Source organism: Passer domesticus, chromosome 17, assembly GCF_036417665.1.
Source record: "Passer domesticus isolate bPasDom1 chromosome 17, bPasDom1.hap1, whole genome shotgun sequence".
Lineage (NCBI taxonomy): Eukaryota > Metazoa > Chordata > Aves > Passeriformes > Passeridae > Passer > Passer domesticus.
This window is the reverse complement of record NC_087490.1, coordinates 6,552,105-6,573,293: the sequence shown is the minus strand read 5'-3', so window position 1 is coordinate 6,573,293 and position 21,189 is coordinate 6,552,105. Positions and strand designations below refer to the sequence as shown.

Below are 21,189 nucleotides of genomic sequence, written 5' to 3'. Positions count from 1 at the left end.
GTACACGTCTGCCTTCGCTTCCCCACGTCCTGCTGGGGTGGATGGCTGCAGTAGCACGGTACAATTGCAATCCAGCAGTTTTGTTCCAACAATACACACAGGGTTATTCACCTGTTGCCTGATTTAGTTCAGTTGTGACACCTAACTAGTAACTTCCTTTGAGAACCATTCAGAATGCAACTTTTTTGCTGTAAGGAAGCTCTCCTGCACAACCTGAGAAACTTGTATGGCTATGTTGAACTGAAAGAACAGGGTTTTTATCCCACAACCAATCCAAGTTCCCAGTGGCTCCTGGAGAAGACAAATTACTTCAGGAATGCGCTAACCCCAAGCACAGCAGAGCACCCGATAAATGGATGCTGTGCAAGCAGAGCCCAAGGCGCGGCCACTGATCGGCCTTCCCAAGCAGCTGTGGGAAACCGCCCGGGTCACACACGGACTGCTGCCGGCCCAGCCCCTGCCGGCTGCTTCACAGCCGGGCTGCACGGAGCAGGGACATCTCCCGGTGAAGGCCGGGGGCTCCGGTTACGGAGCGTGAGGGAGCGGGCAGGACCCTCGGAGCGGGGCTGCAGGCGCTGCCGTGAGCGGAGCCCCGCGCCGAGCCGCGCTCGCTCCGGCCCGCCGGCCCCGACAGCGCCTGCGCGCCTTCTGCCGGCCCGTGACGTCACGCGCGCGGCTCGGCGTTCCTGCGTATCCGCCTGGTTCCCGCGGGGATCGCCGAATAATCGCTACTACGCACCCGCCCCGCCGGGGGGAAGGGTTCTCGGTGAGCGGGGGAAGGGAGGCCGGGGGAACCCCGCGCTCGGCCGCGGGGGTGGCGGCGGGGTCGGATCAGGCTAGGAGCTCTCCGTTGTCATCGGCGCGGCGCCGCCTCACGGGCCGGGGGTGGCGGCCGTGCTCTGCGCATGCGCAGGGCGTCGCCAGGGCAACCGCGCGCTGGAGGCTCGGCCGCCGCGTGCAGGGCGCGCGCGACGGAGGCAACGTCACCCACCGCCCGCGGCACCTGAGGGCCCTCAGAGCCCCGCACGGCCCCTCAGAGCCCCGCACAGCCTCTCAGAGCCCTGCACGGCCCCTCAGAACCCCGCACGGCCCCTCAGAGCCCCGCACGGCCCCTCAGAGCCACTCACGGCCCCTCAGAGCCCCGCACGGCCTCTCAGAACCCCGCACGGCCCCTCAGAGCCCCGCACAGCCCCTCAGAGCCACTCACGGCCCCTCAGAGCCCCGCACGGCCCCTCAGAGCCCCGCACGGCCCCTCAGAGCCACTCACGGCCCCTCAGAGCCCCGCACGGCCCCTCAGAGCCACTCACGGCCCCTCAGAGCCATTCACGGCCCCTCAGAGCCACTCACGGCCCCTCAGAGCCCCGCACGGCCCCTCAGAGCCCCGCACGGCCCCTCAGAGCCACTCACGGCCCCTCAGAGCCACTCACGGCCCCTCAGAGCCCCGCACGGCCCCTCAGAGCCCTGCACGGCCCCTCAGAGCCCCGCACGGCCCCTCAGAGCCCCGCACGGCCCCGCAGAGCCCCGCACGGCCCCTCAGAGCCCCGCACGGCCCCTCAGAGCCCTGCACGGCCCCTCAGAGCCCCGCACGGCCCCTCAGAGCCCCGCACAGCCTCTCAGAGCCCCGCACAGCCCCTCAGAGCCCTGCACGGCCCCTCAGAGCCCCGCACGGCTCCAGATCCCCTCATGGCCCCAAAGCCCCTCACAGCCCCACGGCCCCTCGGAACTCCGCGCGGACTCTCAGAGCTCTGCATGGCGTGTCAGAGTCCCACACGGCCCCGCATAGGCATTCACGGCCTCTCAGAGCCGCTCATGGCCCCTCAAAGCCTTGCACGGCCCCGCAGAGCCCCACGCAGCCCCTCTCCAGCAGGGGTGGGAAGAAGCTCAAGCCAGCATGGTGAGGGAGGTATCGCATCTGTGGCTGATGTGAGGCATCTGCTTGAAAAAAGAGATGTTTGATTATGGTCTGCGTCGTCTTGATGCTCTACAGCAGTTTGCCTGGAGAGTCCGTGCAGGATCTCCTCTGGCAGCGGTGATGTGTCTTGAGTTCCTGATACACCCATCAGACATCAATATCAGTGGTGGTGATGGAGCTCACAGTTCTAGTGTACTGAATTTTACAACTCCCTATAATAATCCCAGTGCTTTTATGACCAACAGAATTAGGGGTTTTTTAGGTATTTAAGCGACACTACACTGCTTGAGCAGACAGAGGTAAGGCAGGAACAGCACTGGCTGAGTACTCATTATGGTTCTGTCGAAGCAAGGCACAGCCTCAGGTGGGTCTCTCCCCACCATTTGCAAAAGAGTAGTGTCAGTCCTCAGGAAGACCTACAAATGCTTGAATACCTTTCAGTTGGAAGCATTTACAAAAGAAAACATGTTATTGTCAAGTACAGTATGGTAATATGAAAAATAATGTATTTATCAACCGGTCAGAGCTGTCTGGGCCCGGTGCGGGCTCGCAGCTGGCTCTGCCGTTCGCTCGCTGTGGCCCTCTGGCGGCGGCGCGGGGCAGCGCGGCCGCGTTGTGCCGAGCGCGTCCCGCAGCCTCGGGGACTCTGCGCACTGACCGGGGCGTTCTTTTGCTGTGTTTTTCTCGTCACTAGTGCTGGTTGTTTAAAATAGCGAAACTGCCTTGTACAACTCCTTTAAATGCCAGTTTAGAGTAGGAAACAATCCCGGTTCCAGATTCAGCAGCTTCGTTTTGAAATGGAAATGGTGAAAGCAAGCGTGGTGTGTGCTCTGGAAAAACAGACCACACGAGATGGAAATATCTGTATAACTTTTTCCTCTGGGAATTGTTTTGAGGAGCATTTTGCCACTTTTTAGCACAGTCTCTTTCATCCTTCTGAAACTCCTTCCAGTAACCCCCAATTTTAGCAGCTTTTTTGTGAAGCTTTTAGAGAAGGCTTCATGACTGGGAAATGTCTTAAAAAATATGTCCTCTCTCTGTAAGTTACAGAAGTAAAGGAATCTTCAAAAATTTTATTTGTAACTAAATTGCTAGATTTTTTTAAAAGCTATTGGAGCAATTTCTTGTTTTTTAATGATTCCTATTAACGTTTCCATTGATTTTCACGTAAACTAGTTTTTTCTTGTTTTAAAAATACCCTGTGATCAGCAAGTCTAACTGTGTTTGTTCTGGCTTGGATGTGTGATTATCAGTTATAAAGATTCTGCAGATGGAAATTATGTTGGTGCGTGCACTGGAATAGATGCCGGTTTCTAATATCAGATAGATTGTCTGATTTTGGTTAATTGGTGTAGAGGCTTATTTTAAAGCACTGGAATTACAATGTTGGAATTGTAAGGTATTTGGGGAGCAGACCTGTTGACTAACCACGTTTACGCCTTTTCTGAGCATTTTAGAGTACTGTGAGTTTCTTTTTGCAAAGAATTGTTGAATTACTGACCCGTATATGTTATTACATTCTAAGGAGACACATTTTTTTGGCTCTCTACCACAAAGTACATCAGGCTGTATTGTGCTTTGTGTTTGTATAGGTCTTATTTTTAATTTGAGTACTGTTTCTCTGCAAGCTCAGCCATAACAATGTCCTGTTTCATTGGATCAGTAGTAACTGTAAACCAGTCATTGCTAATTAGTTCAGATGGGGAATTTAACCCTGCAGATTCTGATTTTTTAAAATTATATTCTATGAAGCACTGTCTTCATTGGGAAAAAATAGCTATTACAACTGCTCTTCTGTAATAAATTGTCTTGTTGCACCTGGATTATAGATGCATGCTAGTGCTATTTCTGGCTTTCTGAAGACAAACTTGATTTAAAAAAAGGTTGAACTTTGATTTTTGGATACCCTTGTCAAGTTGTAGGGCTGATACTTCTGTACAAACTCGGAATCTCAACACAGTATTACATGTTTGTTGTGTTTGTATGTCTTTATAAAGGAAAAAGGTAAGTCTAGTGGCAATAATAGAGTTTTCCTCCCCAGAATATGTGGGGATGCATTTATGCTCTCTTTGTAAAAATGCAGTTTGACTGCACTAAAATGTACTTGGTAGTACAAATGAAGGATTTCAAATCAGTAATAGGCTGAAAACTGTTCAGCTACTGGGGTTTTAGTTTCCAAATACTGGTCTCTGTGGAGCAGTGTAAGTGATCACAAAACAATGAGAATGAAACAAATCTTCAATAAAACCTGCACAATTTTTTTCCCAAGCAAGCCAGCTTCCTTTTGAGCTCTGTGCTGGCACAGTTGTATCATTAAAAGTGCATTTTTTTTAATTTTCATAAGCAATAAAATAATTTCACAATTGTAATGAATGCACTTCCTATGGTACATTTTAATTATATGCAGCTAATGCTCGTCATTTCAAAAATTGTCTCGCTGGCATTTATGGCTTGGTGTAAATGCTCATATATCATGGGATTATTTGAAAGAACTGAAACTATGAGCGATGTCAGGTTTGCCGTGTTGAGGAAGGTGACTCACTAAACAAGAGGTGCTGGTTAGCAATGGGAGACTGTAGAACACATTTAGGCTACAAATCTGACAGTCAACAGATTTACTTAAAAAAGCCATGCTACTGGATGTCCTTTAAAAAAGGGGTGTCTTACCCTTGAAAGCTGCCAGACTGCTAAACTGGAGGATCAGGCTACAAAATGATTCAGAAGTGTTTAAAATGGGAATCAGTCTCTTCTGCATCTCAAAAGCGAAAGTTCCAGAGGAAGTCACCTTTTCTGTAAATGGATTTACCAGCACAGGTTTTAGAACCGTAACATGACACTGTGAGCAAATTAAGAGTTTTAGGAGAAAAAAAATCTTTTAGTCAGCAAATCTTCTTTCTCGTGATTTATTTTTAAAGGTCATAAGGTGACCATTACAGTAAAAAAATAGTTGTTTGTGCAGGATAACCTTCCCAGATGAGATGCAACCCTGTCCTAAACCTCTGGGTCTGCAGCCCAAATTTCCCAGAGCCACTGGGTGACAGTTGAGTGTAAGGTAAAGCGGAGCAAGAGCTATTTCAAAAAGAAACACAGACTAATGTTCAGCTTTTCTTTTGGTTTTAGTTATTCTATAGTTTTTCAGTAGATGCTAAATTTCTTTGATTTAGGGGAGGGCAGGATTTTGCTTTAAAACACCAGATAGGAATCTTAGGACAGACTTTTCACACTCAGACAGCTGGAGCAGCTGTAGATTCCCCACTGAAATGAAAATGCAACAATTCAAGATTTAGAAAGGCAAAAAGTGTGACCAGAGCATTAAATAGAAGGGCCATATGATACCAAAATTAAGCTCTGTGTTTATTATAAAGAAAATCCTTGTTTTAGAAGGGAAAAAAATGAACTTGTTCCACCACTTTCTTTTTTCCTCAGGAGAAAACACAGAATATATCCTAGGTAATAAATCTGTTTTATGGCTCACATGAGAAAGGGTGGAGAAACTCCCATTATTTTCTTCCCAGAAATTGAAATACACATGAGCTAACATGGGAGACACTGGGATTTTCATCCAACAAATGCACAGCTGGCTTCTGCTTTTATTATTTTTCTAAGCCTAATAATTTTTCATTTGATTAGCTGGTGGCTGACAAAACTATCACTTGCACAGTGTTTTGTATATTTAGTAGGGTAGGTGTGATGCGAAAAAGATACTGTAATGTGTGCCCAGAAGCACAGCACGACGTGTTCAGTCGAGGAGAAATTTCTGCTTGCCTCTTCTTAAAATGCAAGTTTCTATCATTGACATTTGAGTTTGAATATCCAGAAAGGAACTTCTTGACCTCTAGAAGTAGGAGAATTATGTAAGATTTGAGGATTATTTTTTTCTTAATTCACATTGTAGAATTGTATGATGTTGTGCACATAGAAATAATTTGTTAGGAGTCAGTGTTAAGAGGTGGGAAAAATAGAGCTGCCAACAAGATTTGTCAAGGACTTTAAGTGTGAGCTGTGGAGAGACCCATGGACACACTTAATGTGAGAAGAACAACAGCAACCAACCACAAACCCACCCAGGCAATGAGGTAAAGTGAGCACAGACATAAAGGTGGGAGAACAGGAGCCATGTAGGAATGAGGTTCCTCAGAGCCAAGTCTGAGGAGAGGTCTGTAAAGCCATGGATTCCCAGTTTGAAATCAGGAGGGAGAATGGCACACTCCTTCGTGTGCCTTCTGCAGAATAAAGAAAACATGTTCAAGAATCCAGTATCCTGTTTTGCACTCACCATTGATGCCAGGGACAAAGCCAGGATGGTTTCTCCTGTGCTGGCTCTCCCGGTGTTTGAAGTGCTGAGCTGTGTTGCTGTCTGTGTGTTCTGGGCAAAGCGATGATAACACCTTCCCTAAGCAAGCAGCAGGGGAAGACTGCAGTTTTATCCCAGGTTGGTAGGTCTGTACTGTCCAAGTGTTTTAGTGTGTTTCTTGTTATTTTCAAAAATTCCAAAACAATTTGACGTGTTCTGGGAGCAGGAGAGAATGTGAGCTATCTGCTTCCACTTGAATATTGTGTGATGGCATCATGAGCCTGTACGGGGATTGCCTGTTCAACTGAGTGTGGCCCAGTGCAGAGGACCAGGAAGCAGTCTCTCCAAAGGATGTAAAACCAGTGTGGCCAATCTCACTGTCTACCTACTTTTTGCTCAATCTGCCTTGTTAGAATTTGCATCTCTGTCCTGCCACTATTTAGCTATTTGTTGTAATAAATCTCCTCTTTTGTAATGAGCCTGTTTCACCTTCTGAAGCTGTGCTTGGAGTTCTTGCCCCTGTGTGCCACACTGGTTCTGAGCTGGGTGAACCATGTTTCTGTGTTGAGTGGAGGGGATGTGTTGCTGACGTGCAGCTGGGGATGCTGCTGCTTAGGAAAGGCCCTTGGAGCAGAAGTGTTTGCCCTGGTAGCACCATCTTTCCTGCAGTGCAGCACCGTGGCCTGGTTTTGCACTCTGATCCTTTGTTCCAGGTGCAGAGGGCTCCTCACCCAACTTGCAGTAGGTTGCAGAGAGGGAGAGAGTCCATAGTGCTGTGCCAAAAAAACCAAGAGATAGTGTGAGCAGGGTCTCCAGCCTGCTACAGTTCCACAGCATTTGTGCTCTTTTGCTCTTGGTTACAGTCGGACCTTATCGAACCAGGCTCTCAAATCTGAGAGTAATTGGGAACATGTGACACATTGCAGAACTTTTTTAATTTAATTTTTTTTGTAGTAGTGTGTTTAGGCCTCCCTGCTTTCACTTCAACAATTGAGGGTGTTGGTTGCTTCCTCATGTTTGTGTAAGAAAAGCTTTTTATAGTCCATTTTTCCAGTCGGCATATGTACTTCCTTCACTGTAGTGTAACACATCATTCTTCCCACTCCCTCCCAACCTCTGAAGCTAATGGAAGACCTTCAGGTTGTTTTATTTCCAATAAAAATGGAACTGTGGGGCTGGGAATGGTCATTATTCTTGCCTTAAAATGTGTTCTTCAACAAGTTTTGTTTTGTTCTTGGTAAATGAGAAGGATGTAAGGAAGCAAGGAATAATCAGCCGTATTTAGTTTATAGGACATTTAGTTTGAACTGGAAATCTCTAACTCAATTTTTGTTTTAGCTGAAAATCTATCAAGAAAAGCAAAAGTTTGTCAGAAACATGAATGGAAGTGGGCTGCATTCTTTTTTTTTTGACAGAATTCTTAAAGTAACACCAAATGTGAAGAATTTTTGAGTATCATCCATCCCAACTTCTGCAAGGTAACAGCTGAGTGAAGGCAGTCTAGAAGCTCCACATCCATCCATTATTTTGCCCTGTAATGGTGAGTTTGGCACACTTACAGCCCTGGAGCTTTGCAAATTTGGAGCTGTGCTGGAGTTCTTTCCTTTATGTAACATCAGTTACACCAAAAAGAAAAGAAGGTGGCATGGCCACTTTCATATCACTGACTGACAGAGTCCTGTCCCTGGTCAGGACAATGAGCACAGTCCTGCTTAAGGGTAGTACAGCCCCTGGTTTGCCACAGCTTCACTTGTGCTTGCTGGTTGTTTTTATCACCAGTTATCCAGGAGTGTTACTTAGCCCCAGAACAGAATTAGTAATATTTAATGTGGAGGCCTTTTTTCAGCTGCCTGTGACAGATAGATTATTGAGAGTATCTACTGGGAATGCCCTTGATTTCTAGTGATTTGAATGCTATTTCTCAGGAAACATTATATTTTGGAACTATTTTTTTCCATTTTAAATATTTTTATATAATCTTCCAAGGTTTTCCAACACTAAGGAACACAGCCTAGGTCCTTCAGTGGAGGGGCATGTGCAGACGTGGCCCCTGTGGATTGAACTGCCTCACTGCTTCAGATCTTCACTATTTTGGGCCTCTATAGATGCCTTTGTTTTTTCCGAGTGTCTAGTTTTAAGGTGATACAGTAACTAACCCAGTCAGGGCAGAAATTCACTCTTTTCCCATATAGTAGGCTCCACTGTAAGCTTGCAGCAAAAAAATGGATCTGAAAATCCTTGCAGTTTAAATCTTACTATGGGATGTCTAAGGTCCTAACAGGTAATTTTTAAGTTACTTTTGTATTCTGCAATTTGTCTACTAAAATAATGTTTTAAAGGTATTTGCTTATTGTATTGCTCCACTGCTAAATAATTGAAATCAGCACTTAGCATTTAATTATTGTGATTTTTTTATCATAAATATTGTATAGTGTCTGATGGTGTGATTAGGCATTTTTATAATAAGCCCCTATATTTTAAAACAAGGGGGAAAGCTCTGAAATTCATGCAGGCTTGTGCCCATTAAATGTGGTTATCATTATCTAGTGACGACATATGTTCTTCCTAACTAGGATTCTCTTCTCTTTCATGCTGATGCTATCTCCACGCTAGATTATTCCTGTTCCCAGTAGCACCCCGGGGCAGTAGTGAGAAATAAATGTGTCCCATATGGCCGCTTCAGACAGCAGTTTTGGGTGTGGGGAGATGGGAGAGGAGAGACACTGGGGTGAGGAGGGGTCTGTGTGCCCTCACTGCCCCAGAGCGGGGCAAGCAGAGGGGAGCAGGGCTGTCTGTGCTGTCAGGCTGGCCGGCAGTAACGTGGGACAGGCTGCAGCTCTTTGTTGTGCCATGCGGGAGGAAGGAGCCAGGGAGGAACTGCGGCTGAGTCACCCGTTCTTCCTGGAGCGCCTCCTGGGGTGGTGCTGCTACAGGCAGCCCAGTGCAAGACTGAGCCTGAAGGCTCCAGCGAGCTGATTGCAAATATTTTGCAGAAGTCTTATTTTCTGCTAATTACTTTAACATGATTCAGTGTTTTCTCTTTTGTCTGGTCTTGTTATGAGCCTTCTTGCCTGATCCTTCGCCCGCTGTCGTGGGAGCAGGGCGAGTGTTCCCACAGCACATGTTCCATTCCTGCTGTCTTTGGCCTCTCAGGTTCAGTGGCTCTGAGGTGCTGTTCAGTACAGCTGACCAGTGATGTGCCCTTTTGGAGCAATGACTGATCCTGGACCTGTTCCTATGAAGCCTTTGAAGCTACTCAGGTGTTTCAGCTAGTGGGGTTAGAGCAATTTGTAGAATTGGGGTCCATGTACTGATTGCTAGTTCATGTTTCTAGTGATTCGTGAAATTAGAGCTCCTGTGGAAACCTGGAACCTTGCTTCTGAGGCAAATGTTGTGTATGAACTGAGTCCAAAGCCCCAGGTCTTCAACAGATATATGAAGAATGGCTAGGATTTAGGTTCCAGTGGGTCACCAACAGTGTTTATTAGAGACTAATAATAACAGTGAACAGACTCATTCCATTCCCAGTTCTCTAGGGTTTTAGAAATACAGCAGAACCAGCAAAATAGCTAAAGCCCAGCCACTGAAACCCAGCCAAGTTTTGTAAAAATTACAATGGTATCTTCAAATAAATTGTGCTTTTAAATGTACAGTTTATTTGAAAACAGTTATTTTGCCAAACCATAAATGTACCCAATAACTAAACCAAGAAATACCCATGGTTAAGAAACCTAAGATTATAAGGTTTAGGAAAAAACTTTCTGATATATTTAGTGTTTTTGTTTAACTATGATTTACATTTAATCCTAGTTAGACTAACTAATACATACATATCTTTATAGCAGACCAAACACTTCTCATAAGCAACTGACTGGTTTGTGTTATCACATTTGTTCAGTGAGGGTGGAGGGAGAGAGGTGTAGAGTATAACTCGCTTGCATAATCTTTTGCAAGTAGTAGAAAAAATATGTCTCACAATATAGCTACAAGAAATACATGGGTGCTCATAATTCATATTATCCCATAAAATTTAGAAGAGCATTCAGAGACTGCAAATGAAGGTAATTTATGTGTAAAACCTCATCCATGAAGAATTTATTGCCATAGTAGGTATAATATACTTTGGCACAGACTTCTTCCGTGAAACTAGTATTTGCAGATTTGAGAAAGGAACATACCAGAGACCTTGCAGGTTAAACTGTAGTCTGGTTTTATACAAAACACATTATAATAAAGACTTTTCTCTTCTGAGAGAGCTAAAGTCAGTTAGTTGATAAGTTAATATGCCATGGCTGTTGATGATGTGTTTGAACATCTTCACTGTGCGAGTAGTCTCTTTAAAATCAGTGTTAGTTTAGTGGTGCTACCTTTGTGTAAGTATTGATGTTTGTAAATATTTTGAACCTTAGAGGGAACTGAGGAAACTGCAGAAGTGCATTCCTACAAAACATTTTAATTTGCAGTATCTAAAAATGAGTGTATGCTTTGCAGAGGTTGTTTGCCAACCATGTTGTGAAGCCCAGACCTCATTTTTCTTGTGAGGACTGCACTGGGACATGGGGCCTCATCTCTCTTTCTACACTTGAGCACAACTGCCTGGGATCCATCCATCTCACTGCCACTTTGACTTGGGCATGTGGTGGCCAAAGTGAGGCCAAGGCAAGGCTGTGGTTACGTTGCAGTGCTGTCGTGCACAGCCTCGGGGACACGTCAGCACTGTTCTCCTCAGTGCTTGGGTGGCTCATGCAGCTGGAACAAAGATATATTTCCTTTTGTTCCTGCTGCTAGACTCTGATTTCTGTTTTCTTTTGAGATTACATTGTGCACATATGCTTTTATAGTTGCTGCCTCTCTTTGACCCAGATACTTCCATGGAAGTTAATGACATTAAATGAAAATCAATGCAACCCATTGCCACTCCAAGATTTCTGCTTAATACAAAGTAAACTTACAATAGGGAAGGATTTGTTATACCATAGACTATACCATTTAAGTGGATGTAGCTGGGAATGGAGAGAAGCAGCTCTTATTTGGCCCCCATGAGCAAGGGAAGCTACAGGGCATATAGCTATAAAAATGGACCAGAGGTCTCAAGCATCGATGTAGAGCAGATAGGACCTTTAAAATTTTTCCCTGAAAGGTACACAGTGGTGTTGGGCAGAAGTCTGCTAGGCTTGGATTGTCAAAGAACTTTATCAATTCCTCTGGAATTTTAACTATTAATTCCAGGAAGTCTAGGTGTTTCAGGAAGTGCTATTCAAATATTATGCTGTTTTTTCCGGATGTAGCTCCTTGGACAGTACACTTACACTTAGCCTTTTCTCTGTCGGCTTGCTCTGCAGGAGAAATCCCAAACTATTGAGAACAAAGATAACTTCCTGTGCCAGGTGTATTAGCTGGAATTATCTCTGTTGTACAAAGAAATAACTTTTCTCTTGAAAGTGACATGGGATTTTTGACATTAGTGAAGATTTATCTCATCCAGGATGTCACTGTGCTACTAATAAAAGCTGATTGGACTCATATCAGAAGTACTGTGTTCAGTTCTCTGCTTTTCCAGATGGATTTAGTGCAGTTACAGATGGTGCAGAAAATGGCAACTGAAACAATTTGGGGAACTGGAACAACTGTCATATGAGGAGACATTGAAAAGTCTGGTACTCTTCAGTTTAGAGAAAGACAGATATTTATCATTGAGATTTACAAAATCATGAAAGTGATGAAAAAGCCAGATGTGAAACTGTTGCCCTCCAAATCCTGCAATGGAAGAACTAGAGGGCACTCAGTGAAGGTAGGAGATAAGGTTTAAAACAAAGAAAAGAAGGTAGTCCTTCATTTTTTGGAACTCCAGGTAGTGAATTTTTTTACCATGGTAGGTAGCAAAGGTAAGGGTATCAGCAGGTTCAGAAGAGGTCAGATAATTTCATAGATAAAAACAGAACTGCTAATGGACAGTAAGGTTGTGTGCCCTGTAACATCATTGTGAATGGGGGAGGGAGGATGGGGCAGGAGGAATGGACCCCAAAAGCAGCCAGGCTTCAGACTTTTCCCTAAACAGTATCTTTAAATAGCACTGGTGGAAGTCAGGTCCTAGGACAGATGGGACCAGTCATCTGACCTTGCAGGGCATTTTTTCTGCCATACAGTACCACACTCTGTTCTGCTTTGAAAGGGTTTTATTGTTAGAGCATTGAATTCTCATAAGGATAATCAAGAAAAAAAATGGTAGCGTGTTAATACTCCATTGTTGATACCTGAAATATTAATGTGTTTTTAAGTCTGATCTATTGATAGTCAAATGCCTGCCTGTTACTGTGCATGTCACTAACGTGGCATTTGATTGGAAAATGTACAACTTGGAAAATGAATTTTAAGTTTGTATGTTTATTTTTCTTGGCAGTGAGTTTTGGTTATCTCAGAAGGGAAAAGCTATCCAGGTGCAGTGAAGCTGTGTGGTGCCACGAGTGCTCTGGCAGGAAGGTATGCAGGACAAGTATGCAGGGAGCTGGATCTGAGTAGTTTCTTCATGCTCCAGTTCTGTGTGCTACTGAGATGTCTTTGTGCTAGTTCCAGGTAGGCTGAATTGAACCAATGAATCAACAGGGACTTAGGGCAACCACATCCCCAGATCAGGGACCCAGCATTTGGGTCATGGTCCCTATTCCAGGCACTGGGCTTTAGTGACACTCAGAGCACTTTGGAGCATCCTCCCCAAGCACCCAGTTCCGTGCCTGCCCAACTCCCCCACAGGCTTCAGGCTGCTGCTTCTTGTGTAGCAGCTCACTCTTTACATCTGTAGCATTTCGAGGAGACCTGCAAAGTAGGGGAGGGGGGCAGAAATCACTATTTCACTTTAATATAGGACACAGAAAAGTTATTTAATATGTGTTTGGGTGGAGGTTTTTTGTGAAAGATATCTGTAAAAAAGTCTCCTGTATGCCTTTTTTTTTTCTTGGTAACGTTAAGCATATTAACAAAAACATTCTTTGCTTTAATCAGACAATATGGGCTTTGTTCATATGGAGACTTTTGAATATTATGTGTAGCTCCTGTACTCTGGGCACAAGCTTTTAGCAGGGATACTTACATGAGCCATAAACTGAGTGCAGCTCAGATTGGCTCACTGTGTCTGTGGAAACTGGTGGTACTCTGCAGTTCATGAGAAATCCACCATAAACAAATCCTCACTCCTGGTCTCAGGTGTGTAATTGGGAAACATGTTTGGCTTTTAATCAAAAGAAATGGAGTGTTTGGTTCTTAGGAATATATTTTCTCTTGTTTCAATGAAGTAAATGTTAATGCAAATAAAGAGCTTAAAGCAGTCTGACTAAAGCCTCAGCTAATTGAGGTTTGGATCTGTGAGAATTTGGATGTCATCATCCTTTTCTTTTCCACTTCTCTGGGGAAGTACTTCAGCTATATGGCAAAAATAAACAAAAGAAACCTTTTAAATCTTCACACTTAAATGCATCTATGAATATTTTTAGTTACTGTTTACTCCTTGCAAATTTATCTTGGTCTGAAAAAAAGTTTCAGATGTATTGTTTTCCTAACAAAGATTTGACCTTCATCTTTATACACAGTTTCACTATTCTTCCTATCAGCATTTAGTTCAAAGGAGCACTTCGAAGCACGCAGGCAAAAACCAGTTCCATTGTGTAAAATAGAAATGTGTGTTTTATATCACAGGAGTTTAGAGAACAATGCAAAGGTCAATTGTGTTGCTTGCTCTCCTGTCACATGATGTGGGTGTGTATATGAATGCATCCCTGGAATTCCACTGTGGGATCTGCATCTTTGAAGCTGATGCTAAAATTACTGCCGAGGCTCTTCCAAAGGCGGATACTGATAGAAGATTCAATGAAATCGAAGGTCGCCAGTCTGGTAGGCGTTGAAAGATACCTGGCTATGATACTATTTCTGATTTAATAATGCGAATGGGAGGCTAGCCCTTTGTAATAATTAGGACTAATTACTGAAGAGGTGTTGACAGATGGGCTAAGAGGAAACAAACTGCCTTTATCCAGTGGCTTAGAGTCAGATTACTAGTCTTGTGTTATCTGTTTCTCAGAAAGTAGAAGCTTCAATCATTCACTAAGTCTTCAAAGGGGAAAGGGATCCTAACAATATACAGGATTTGGGATGAAGCTATGAAATAAGTCTTTGACTCAAAATGGCTAAATTAATCTCCTTTCCGTAAATTATCATACTTTTAAAGTTTGAGTTACAGATGGAGAATTTGATTGTACTGAAAAATATGCGAAATCAGCATTGATGACTGTCCTGTTGCTGCTTCTGCTCATGGATTAGTCTAAGATTGTTCCTTGCTGTTAATTATATTAATATGAATTCTTTGATTCCTTCTTATGCCATGCTTGCTATCCAGCTGAAACTGAGACAAGGGAAAGTAATAAGAACTCTTTCATTCAGTGTTTGGTTTATGCAGATGTCATATCTGATCAACAAGCAGAAAATACATCTGCTGAAGTGAATTACAGTTATTTACCTTTTTAGGAGACGAGATCACACATATTCCAGGAAGAAAACAATATATTACGATACAATTGCATTTAGTGAGAATGATGGATTTCCTTAAAGAGGATTTCTTCTCTCCTTTTGAATGTAGTGTCCATCCAGCACATCTGCATGAAGTAGACAAAATTGTCTAATGTGAATGGAGTTAACAAAGACATTCAGGGATTAATGCTTGGTCACCATAGTGAGCACTCAGTGTGACTTTCTGTAGGCAAATGATTTAAAAGTCTAGCCACCCTCCATCTTCTCAAATGACTTTTAAGTGCTTTTCTCCCCACTCTCCACCATATTTAGAACTTGGTTTTCTTAGACACGTGATAAATGTGGTTGCATTCGATAGCTCTTATAAGCAGAGATAGCTTTCAATTATTTATTTACTTTTAACAAAAGAGGCCATTTAATTAATGTTTAAATATTTATAACAGTTTTATTGTGCTGTAAAATCGGTTATACTTTGATCTAGATTTTCTGGTTTGAGATAATAGGGTTGGTAAAAGTTTTCCTAATGAATTTGGTCAGAACATGACATAATCTGATTATCTGACGAAAGATTGACACTTCAGTTCCTGCCAGCATAAAAGCGCGGTACAATGGGGGCTGTTCAGCACAAATTCAAAGGCTGGGAGTTCAAGTTCAGGTACGGCAGAATTGTTCAAAGTTTCAAAGTAATGTGGTGAAACAGTGTTGCATTTTTCACTGTATTTTTGGTCAGGAGTAATTTATGGTGGATGAAAGGAGTGAAGCTTGAAGTTAAATGTGTAAACTGCAATTCCAGTCTGTAAGTTTGGGTTCATTTCCCTCTGTTTGCTAAATAGTAGTTAGTGTTAGTTGTTAGAACATCACAGACACAGGAGGCAGTAGCAAAAACTGGGAATTAAGCATCATCAATATTCAACCTGTTAAATGTGGAACCAGTTTTTTATCAATATCCCTCATATTTTAACTGTGTAACATATGAGCAAATGTTTGTGTGCTTGGAGATGAGCATATTTAACTAATGCATCCTACATGCTTGTGAAAAATAGATGTAGATTTATGTGGTCTAACTGGCATGAAAGAACAGTTATGTCTAAAGTGTAAGCTGAGCCTAAACTGTTAAAATAAACATAAAGTTTTTTTCATTTGGTATTCAGGTAATCTTTGCTTTGTAAATGCTGTCCCTGTTTGCAGTAGAATTATAGTGATCCCTACTAAAGTTCTTGGACTGAGTTGCTGTCCAGTAACTTGGCTTAGCGGAATAGGGATCCTAGTAGACAAATGATACATACTATTAACAATTAAGCTTGAATTTTGGGGGATATTTCATAACATAAAAATACTTAATAATCTTCTATTTTGAGTCATATATTTAAAAGTGGTGTACACAACACTGAGTCTTTTCTTTCGTTTCAATGCTGCAGGGGTTCTTGGAGAAAGTAAAGTGTTAAGTGCCAAATGTGATGGTCTTTACTGAAATACAGTTTGTTTCTGATCTTGAGACCATTTTTTCTGACCTGAATAAGGATTTAATGCTTTAATCTAATGAGTGGATACAGACTGTCCACATTGCTTTGTTTCTTAAAATACCACACGGCACGTGAATCTCAGTCCCTGGGAAGGGACCATCTATGCCTGGAGTCAGTGAGTGCAGTCCTAATCCCAGTTCTGGGGACTGTGCCACCTTGGGAGGTCACTTACTGCCCCTGGCACAGCTTCTCCATCTCCAGAGGACGTGGAATAACACTGGTCTCGGAGATGTGTTATAGTTTACACAGAAGCAGAAAGCTCCTAAGGAGAAAATGCTTTATGAAATACTGTGTCATGAACAGACCCTGCAAACCCTCCCTCGTCTGAGCAGTCTCACCATATCACTTGGTAGTTTGGACAGGCATAGATCAGATCCAAAGTCTGGATTTCAAAATACAAGCTGGTCACAAATAGAAATTGTCCTCGCTTATTTAATATTTTTTCTGTGTTTATGTCAATTTATCTTGTTTGCTATTTGCAGTTTTAAAGTATATTTTTAACTGTTATGAAACAAATAACAATATAAACAGGGGCTAGGCAATAGGTAAAACATTCTGATATAAATGCATCTCCTACCATATGCTGCTGAAGTACGTAGCCTGTTCTGCTAATTGCAGAGTCTTTTTTCTTCTTTTAATGAATATTTATTTTGTGAATGTATTTGGTACTTGTCTTTTTAATTCTATGAAATGTAGACTGTATCATTAAAGTAAAAGAAATATTTTGGAAGCGCTGTCAGAGCCCAGCTTGCAGTGCAGTTAAATTTAATTGCCTGCCTCTGCACGGCATCTCTGCCATGGTGAGAGCACACAGTGCAGGGGTGTTTCACAAGCAGAGGGAAGCATGCGGCCAGGAACACAAGCTAAGGTTTTAAAAGTACATGAAAAGTAGATTGCTTCATTGTGTCTTCATAAAGTGTCACTTCTCAGTCTCCTCCCAGCAAATGAGTGAGAGCTGCCAACTTCAGGGATGTTCATACTTTAAAAAAAATTGCAGACTTCTGACTGTAAACAACAGTCATTTTTACCTCACGTATGGCCAAAGCAAAATAAAATGCAACACAACTAATTACATGTGTAATAAAATATTTGTATATATTTATTGCAGCTTAATCCAAACATAATATTTACAGAATAATGAAAGAATTTATACACTTTTGTTTTAGTTGAATCAAAGGTGACTTGATGCAAAATTAAAATGCAGTGGCTTTTAAACTTAGGAAGATACTGAATTAATATAATTTTAAGATTGGTATGAAAATGGGATTTGGTCACTTTCTCCCTTTTTGTTGACTGCATCAAGCCAGATCTTGAGCAGGCCTTAATGTTCATGGAAATAACTCCATTTCTAGCAGCTCTGGACATGGTCCTGTACATCATGAATCAATTAACAAGTTATTGATAAATGGTGTATTTTAGAAGTATAAACTCATTTACTATTGGTTGTATTTTATTATATAATATCATGTCACAAAGACTTTTCCTTAATTCTTGTTATACTTCACACACAAGAGTGAAAACTCTTGTTATACTTCACACTTCTAAGAAGAAAGTATAGAAGACAAAATGTCATCTGATTTGTGCTGTATCTCATGTTCCTATGCCCTGTGGGAGGAAAGGAAAAGTAATAGAACAGACAAATAAATAAACGTGGTGTTGAAACTGGCATGACAGTTTCTGCTCTTGCACAAAGGAACTGCAATTAATTTATTGTCTTCATTGGTCAAATGCCAGAATAACAGTATAATATTATACAAGAGTAGATTAATTAAAGTGTAATTAGAATGGAATAAATTAAACAATCATAAAAGTTTGTCATGGGAAAAATATGTGTTTAGAATTAATTAGTTTTCAAATAAAGTGATATTTTAATTGCTCAGAGTTACAGAATCCTTAATTGCAGACATATAATTCTGGCCTAAATAACTTCAGTTGCTGTAACAACTTGATATATTTCTTCTCTGTCAATTCTTTTTAATAGTTTGTTACCAAACAAGATTATTGCCGGAATGTCTGCGAAAATGTCTGGAAGACGTTTAATTAAGCCCATGCTATCTGAGGACATTATTAGCTCTTGGAACCACGAGATTTGTGGCTGATGCTGCACTGTGCAGCACCCCTAATTAAGGAGGATGGGCAGACAGAGCCCCGTGGCTGACAGATTGCTGTGCATGGCTGAACTGGAGGCCACTCAAAACAGTCTTTTGATGGTCCTTGGCTCATCAATTTGCTGCTAGATTTCAATGATTTATCACATGTAAAAACTTAAATTCATCCTAGGTCTGATGTTATGGTGAGGAGAGACTTATATAAATCGTTTTTAAAAACTTACTTTGTGTATATATAAATGCATATTCATATTCTTCAAGTTTTCAAAGTGATTAATCATTTGTTGTCTTTTGTGTCCCCAGTAATTTTACGCAGTGTGTTGTAGAGCTGAACTCCTGTGGGCTTTTATGCTTGCTTTCTCCAAACAAGGCTGGCTGTAGCTACATCATTGCACTTTTCCAAGCAATTAATGGTTTCAGAAAGTAAAACAGATGGGTGTCTTTTCCCTCATCTGCAAATTGAACCTGTTTATGAAACACTAGAATTTCATCTGTTTCAGCTGTATTTCACGCTGAATTTTGGGCTCCCTTATTAAAAGCTAGTGCAATAACATGAGAGGCAGGGGCTCTCACGTTTTCATATCCCATATTTTTGGCATAAATGTATCCATGACATTTGTCTGTCTCCATAATGTTTACTTCAGTAAGATTTGCAATGCCCAAAATGTTTAATTGTGTTAAAAAAGGTCAAACAGCTGATAGCTGAAGGCACATATGTCAGAATGAAAGACTGAAAAAAATTATCAATCTGACACAGGGGGAGTATTAGAATGATTAATGTTTATGTTAATTTATGGCTTTTACATATTGATTAATAGCTTTTTGTTCCAGTGACCAAAATGTGCAAGTGGCAATGAGATCCATATGCTAACTCAGTGTCTTTCAAATGATTATAATCATTCTTAGTTTTGTTCCCATGCTGAAGCTATGTTTTCATATAGAAAGTAATTGTTGTACAGTGACTTTTTTTAAAAATTGCAGATGGAAACATTTGAAATTGAACCTCAAGACACAAGCTTGGGTTTCAGTATTCTTGAAGGTTATACACTGACCTTTATATACATTTTTCTTGCAAACTTCATTACTTAAAATCTTCATATATTGTGGTTTAGTTTTTTCAGGTAAGGAATGCTTACAGACAAAAAGGGTGCTAATGCTGGGAGGAGCCATTATCTGAGTGGAAATCATTAAAAATGCATTGCGTTGCACGACAGTTATTAGTCATTTTCTCCCCTGCTCCCTTAAGATTTCTTGGCATATCACCAGTTGCTGATAAGCAATTTTGTGTGCTATCTGTCCATTGACTAATACAATTAAAATGTGGAAACCTCCATCATTCATTGTCTAAATGTCAAGAGAGAAGGTAATTTTGGGGATCTCCTGAGAAAGGATGAACTGCTAACTTTCCTCGGAGTCACTGGGAAATGGAGGTTCTCAAACGGAGACTTTTGAAGGGTTTTTCTGAGCAGGCAATCATTGTTAGTCATTAGAAATGATTTGGTGACTATTTAGCATGAAAGCTCTGACAGTATTTAGTGTTCCCAACCTGTAAGAGGAAGGACTCTTGTCAGCTGTAATGTTGGCTGTGTGGAAACAGGTTTATGATATGAGCTAATGAAGGATTCTGTAAGTGGGTCATATAAATCACTGCATTCTCTTTGACACTGATGTGTCGCTAACTAGCAAGTTTTGCAAGCAAGATAGAAATCTGTCTACAGTATCTGGATATGGTATTTTCTAGTGCAAGCACAAACTAATGAATGCTCTCAGTCCACTGTTCTGGTTTTTTTTTTTAATTAAACATTGTTATTATCATAATTAATTAGGTTTTGAAGTCACAAATCTACATCACTAATCACTAGTTTGGCAGTCATAAGTAAATAGTAATATGAAAAATAAATAATTCAAAAGAAAGCATTTTGTTATCCTTACCTCTGAAAATTAAGAGTGCTTTATTAGTACATTTACTGGTTGAATCAAAAATTTCCACTAATTCTTGTTTGTGCTTGACATCAATTTCTTGGTTAAAAAATTTGTACTGTTTTCTAATTATCACTTGAAGTAAATTATTATTTAAATTTGCTTTAAAGAAACCCTAGAAGTATAATACAGTTTCTATCACAATTTAGCACTGAAGATAGAAATGAGAGTTTTAAACTGAAAGCTGCATTATTATGTGACTGACAAATGAATTTCCATATATTCTGAGGCTCTGACCTTTGCAGCTGTTTGTGCAGCACTCCCTCATCTCGTGATCAAGCTTCTGCTGGTTTTACTTTTGCTAGTGCGCATTTCTGTCTTTTCACACAAGACATACCCTGTGTTTCAGGCAGCTGGGGTAAGAATCAGAAAAGCAAGGTGCCTGGCTTTTAGTTTGGGATTTTCACTGTTCCCTAAGTGTTTTGTGGGTGTTGCCTTGCTGCAGGACCCAGCAAGGCATTTCTTTGTATCGCTGAATTCCTTTCACCTCGGTGCAAAGAGATTCCTTCAGTTTCACAACATCTCTTTGTATTGCTAAATTCCCTGTTTCAGTGTGTTCTGATATTTTTTATTTTATACATGCAAAATGAAAAGCTGGGCTTAAAAATTTGTCACAACATGCCTGAAGAATTGTTTACCAAATCAAATACCTGCTTTCAGACCATTTGTAGTCAATAACCTATAAAAATTTCACTTTTGCAGTTGGTTGAGGTGAACTTCAGCTCCTTCAACTTGCATGGATTTGTCTGGCCTCTCTTTTAACGAGATATGAAAATGTTACTGATCAAATGGGTTCTTGTAGCACTGACTTCCCATTCTCGGCTTCTGAGAAGTGCCACAGAACCAGGCAGCATT

The 21,189-nt window shown here is 41.7% G+C and overlaps 1 protein-coding gene across 8 annotated transcripts in view; it reads left to right on the top strand.

Annotated features, from left to right (window-relative positions):
• The first annotated feature begins 457 nt into the window (after positions 1–457).
• The window catches only part of GNB1L (G protein subunit beta 1 like), a 44,560-nt gene continuing 23,828 nt past the window's right edge, over positions 458–21,189 (top strand). Inside the window, exons 1-4 of one of the 8 annotated variants that reach the window (XM_064392961.1) lie at positions 458–766; positions 7,622–7,746; positions 12,607–12,686; positions 13,896–14,090. In XM_064392961.1, coding sequence (XP_064249031.1) covers positions 13,968–14,090 — 123 coding nt within the window. In that variant the 5' untranslated portion in view covers positions 458–766; positions 7,622–7,746; positions 12,607–12,686; positions 13,896–13,967. Of the gene's footprint in view, positions 767–7,621; positions 7,747–10,881; positions 12,687–13,895; positions 14,091–21,036; positions 21,101–21,189 lie in introns of those variants that run through there. The other 7 variants (XM_064392963.1, XM_064392967.1, XM_064392960.1 and 4 more) reach the window with 7 other exon arrangements.